At 40.0% G+C, this 3843-nt stretch overlaps 1 protein-coding gene across 2 annotated transcripts; it reads right to left on the bottom strand.

Annotated features, from left to right (window-relative positions):
* Positions 1-3076, bottom strand: LOC137959991 (protein trichome birefringence-like 6). 2 transcript variants are annotated; one of them, XM_068807429.1, is made up of 5 exons: positions 2302-3076; positions 1994-2186; positions 1717-1907; positions 1127-1288; positions 1-1031 (listed from the first exon to the last, which is right to left on the bottom strand). In XM_068807429.1, the coding sequence occupies exons 1-5, from the start codon at positions 3015-3017 to the stop codon at positions 704-706; spliced, it is 1590 nt and encodes a 529-aa protein (XP_068663530.1). In that variant the 5' UTR covers positions 3018-3076; the 3' UTR covers positions 1-703. The 2 variants fall into 2 exon arrangements, with proteins under 2 accessions (XP_068663530.1, XP_068663531.1); XM_068807430.1 differs by having other exon boundaries at positions 1127-1285.
* Positions 3077-3843: the final 767 nt, after the last annotated feature.

Raw genomic sequence — 3843 nt, 5'->3', positions numbered from 1 at the left:
TCTGAAGAAGTTTGTACTTGGCTCAGAAGGTTTTGAAAGGAAACGGTTCAGACACAACTCACAGCATTACAGACCACTTCCTTAATGAAATGCAGAGTTTCAAATGAAGGGAAACAGAATAAAATGGCTTCAATGGCTCCTCTAGACCCCCTCTGCTACTCCTGTGGCACAGCAGGTCCCATCTCTCAAAACATAGAGCTTGTCTTCAGTCATCGAAAACCAGAAACAGAGGCGTCGCTGAAATATCTTACCCAGTACTGCAATCTCAAATTGGTAACAAATATGGAGGCAAAGAATACTCCATCTTCAGAATTTCACAATTTAGTAACAATATAGAGGCAAAGAATGATACATCTTCCGAATTTCTCAATTTGATAACAAATGTAGAAGCAAAGAATACTTCATCTGAATTTCTCAATTTGGTAACAAATGTGGAGGCAAAGAATACTACATCTTCTGAACATCTCAATTTGGTCACAAATATGGGGGGGAAAGAATGTGAGAAACATTTGGAGCGAAATCTGATGATCTAATGTTACAAACACTTTTCAAATCAGGCAGTGGCATTTATATGGCTCAAAATTGTTCCTATTCTTGTCTCTGCCAAACAAAGTCTGAGCCTCTCTCGTTTCTTCTCGGTTTATTTATCCACTTACCCGGAACTACATCATACATTCAGTTGGAACAAGTAGAAAGTTTGGGATCACACAATGGGAGTTGTTTTCCCCTGGATTAGCAGATGAAAATACAATAACTCATTCCAAGTGTCAGGAACTCCTGGGAGACACCAATGACTGCAATCCTGAATACCAGTAGACGAACCTCTTTCTGGTTTTCTTCCATATAGAGAAGGGTGACCATCAATTCTAAACTCTGATAAACCAGTCACATTTAAGATTGTCACAGGGATTTTCATTTTCTCTATAACTTCTTCTTCAACAATATTTTTCTCAGGATAACTCCAATGAGAAGTGTCATTAAGGGGCCTTGTAGCCTCCCCACAGTGTCCACCAGCGTTCCACTGACCTCCACTATACAATGTAACAATAGACATGGTCAAGCCATCAGTTATGGAAATTTAGTAATCCTGTTGAGAACCAAACTAAAGAGTGATGCAAGAACTAACCTGAAATGTGATGGAGACGAATTTCTGAAGAAGACTCGGGTCTTTCTTGGGTTGATATGCTGATCAACCCAAGATGCCCAAGTTGTCAAAGCTCTTTTGAAAGCAATAGAAACATCAAGGTGGTGATGGACAAGGTCTCCTTCTTGATAATAGTTCACTCTGCTAAGAGATGATAGAAGTTAAAAATGCGCTTAGAGTGGTTCAGAGAACAAGTCGTATACCAAAATAAATTGTTACTTGATAGCTTAGCTAATGCAGTAGTTTAAACCTTAACTTCAAGTTCTTGAAATGAAAACATCGGGCATTTCAGCTAACAATGGAAAATATTTACCAAGACTAACAATATCTCATGTCTGTTGACATGAACTTGACACATTTCTTAGAAAACCTATGTTAACAGATCAATATACAATCAACTATTTTTGCTTTTATATCAGTTTCACTCTGATAATAGAGGCAATAGCATATGACAATGACAAACAGCACTAAAGTTCTCATGGAGATAAACATGTAGTTCTCAACTGAACAGGTGCAGTCAGAAGTCAGAAGTCAAAATAAAATCAAGCCAAAGATAGCATAACTGCACTCACCCAGCTTTGGTTTTGTAATGAGACCACCAATGTGCAGTGTTAAATACCAAAATGTCTGCACTTCTCCATTTGGAAGAACCCTTGTCAATTGTATCTATACGAAGTGTTTGTACCTTCTTTTTTCCAATTCTTGCCTTACCCTCATGAACCAAATAATGTGAAACATAGAACTCAACACTACACTTATAGTCCTGCAAAATCCACCTCAAGAAATAAAAAAACTAGACAGATACTTCAAACAGTAAAACTAAATGAGAGGCATATGATATCCAATTACCACAAACTTGAAGTTGTAATTCCCCCTGGTTTTGGTAATCTTTCGTCCATGTGCCTCATAAACTCGGCTCGGATCCTTGACAGCACCTATCAGCAAACACAACATAGACTCCCACTGATTCCTATTTAGGGAATCCCCAACAAAAACTAGCCTCTTCCCTCTTATCAATTCCAGCATCTTCACAGGATTAAACCTGACACCAACACCCACAATCCACGTCTTCTTTTTGAACGGAACTTACTAAAGAACATCAACACAAATTCAAGAAGATTTAACAGCAAAAGAAGAAATTAAAGATAGCCACTTACCTCGGAATGTTACAATCTTGGGGGTGCCAACTCCACTTCATGTAATCTCTGTTTAGTCTCCCATTAGTTTGACAGCTAAAACCTTCGTCTATAAAGGGGCAAGAGCTGCTACTGTACAAAGGATAGCTCTCGTAAAAAACCCATCTACCTTTCGAAAGATCACATCTACTTCTATCGGCAACAGGCTTTTTAAATTCCCAGGAAATGTTAGCGGATGGATTCGACGGCTTTGTTGTCAGGTTTGAACTCTGAGCTTCATTAGACATGTTTTCTTCAATCTTGCCTATCAGTACCTCAGATTTATTTCTCTTGACCGTAACCTCCCGGACAACAGAATCTACCCCTTCTGTAGAACGATTAGCGGAGACTTCCTCATGGGTGCGCACCAAAGCGAGAATTTCAGCATCAGTAGCATTGACTTTAATATTCGAAACACCAGACTGATTACTTCTCTCAAGGTTTGCAGATTCATTCACGCGAGGGAGCGCCAATCCCCCATTCTTCACCTCTCTAACAGGAATCTTTGAAGCAAAAGAGGTGATATTCTGAAGTTCAGAACCTCTAGCACTGATTCTGGGAAAGATCTCTCGAGTAGCTAAAGGTGGGTCGGTAAAAGAATAGAAAAAGAAGAAGCAAACGAGCAGCGAAGAACCGACGGTGAAGGAGAAGACGAAAAGCCTGGTCGATTTGAAAGAGAAACTCTTCTGCCTCTCCATGTCCTCCTCTAAACAACGAAAGCAAGCTCGTACACAGTATAGATTGTTGCAGTCTTGCGGTTCGTAAGAAAGCTTGCGGTCGCAGACAGCGTCTGTACAGGGGAAGCCGGAACGCTTTCGAAGGGACAACGACACAAAGAAACCACCGTACAGGATCTTGTGACTCAACCGAGTCCATCAAAGTCCTATATCTTCGACTGATTGACAATAGTACCCTCATCCTCTTTTCTATTTCTTCCTTTTTTCAATACCTTATCAATAATGTCGGATACATCGATAGTATTACAGTCATTTCCAAACTGCCATTAAATTAAGCTACCGTGAAGGTCGGATTCTCCGACGAAAAATTTAAAACGGAAAACCGAGACTAAACTATAATTTTTAAAACGGAAAACCGAGACTAAACTATAATTTTTCTCACATTCAACTCGTTAATGTACAACTGATCTAAATTATTTTCCCGGATAAAGTCGCCTGAGCCTCGGATCAGGCTACGGTGCATGAGTGCCTGTTGGTTCCATTATACTCCGTCATCGTGGAGACGTTGTCCGTATCACACATACATACTATACAGAGAATAACTTTCTCTCTTTGGAAAAATGCAGAGCTTGATTGGTAAGCATAAAGTGAATAAAAGAAGAAATCCCAAATGGAAACTGAGCTAGCTGTCCCATGGGATACCTCAACTATCAGAAGCCAAACCCATATGCCCCGCCTGAAAATCTGCTTTAGAGAGTCAACCATGAATATATGGAGCGACTTTCTTGTGAGGGAGACGCTTCAACTTCAAGCTTATACATTGGTCCAAGAAGACTGGCAAGTCAGG

The sequence above is a fragment of the Aristolochia californica genome, unplaced genomic scaffold (genome assembly GCF_029961685.1).
Source record: "Aristolochia californica isolate CCGP_79_NKW_82.1479 unplaced genomic scaffold, dmAriCali1.0.hap1 SCAF_3, whole genome shotgun sequence".
In the NCBI taxonomy this organism is placed as follows: domain Eukaryota; kingdom Viridiplantae; phylum Streptophyta; class Magnoliopsida; order Piperales; family Aristolochiaceae; genus Aristolochia; species Aristolochia californica.
This window is presented reverse-complemented; position numbering and strand designations above follow the sequence as displayed.

What these genes read in the sequence shown, in the direction of transcription:
- LOC137959991 (XM_068807429.1), bottom strand. Translation starts at nt 3,017, where the DNA reads ATGGAGAGGCAGAAGAGTTTCTCTTTCAAATCGACCAGGCTTTTCGTC. An exon ending in CATTACAAAACCAAAGCTGG is followed by an intron (nt 1,289 to 1,716) that starts GTGAGTGCAGTT and finishes ATCATCTCTTAG; the next exon opens with CAGAGTGAACTATTATCAAG. An exon ending in TCGTCTCCATCACATTTCAG is followed by an intron (nt 1,032 to 1,126) that starts GTTAGTTCTTGC and finishes TACATTGTATAG; the next exon opens with TGGAGGTCAGTGGAACGCTG.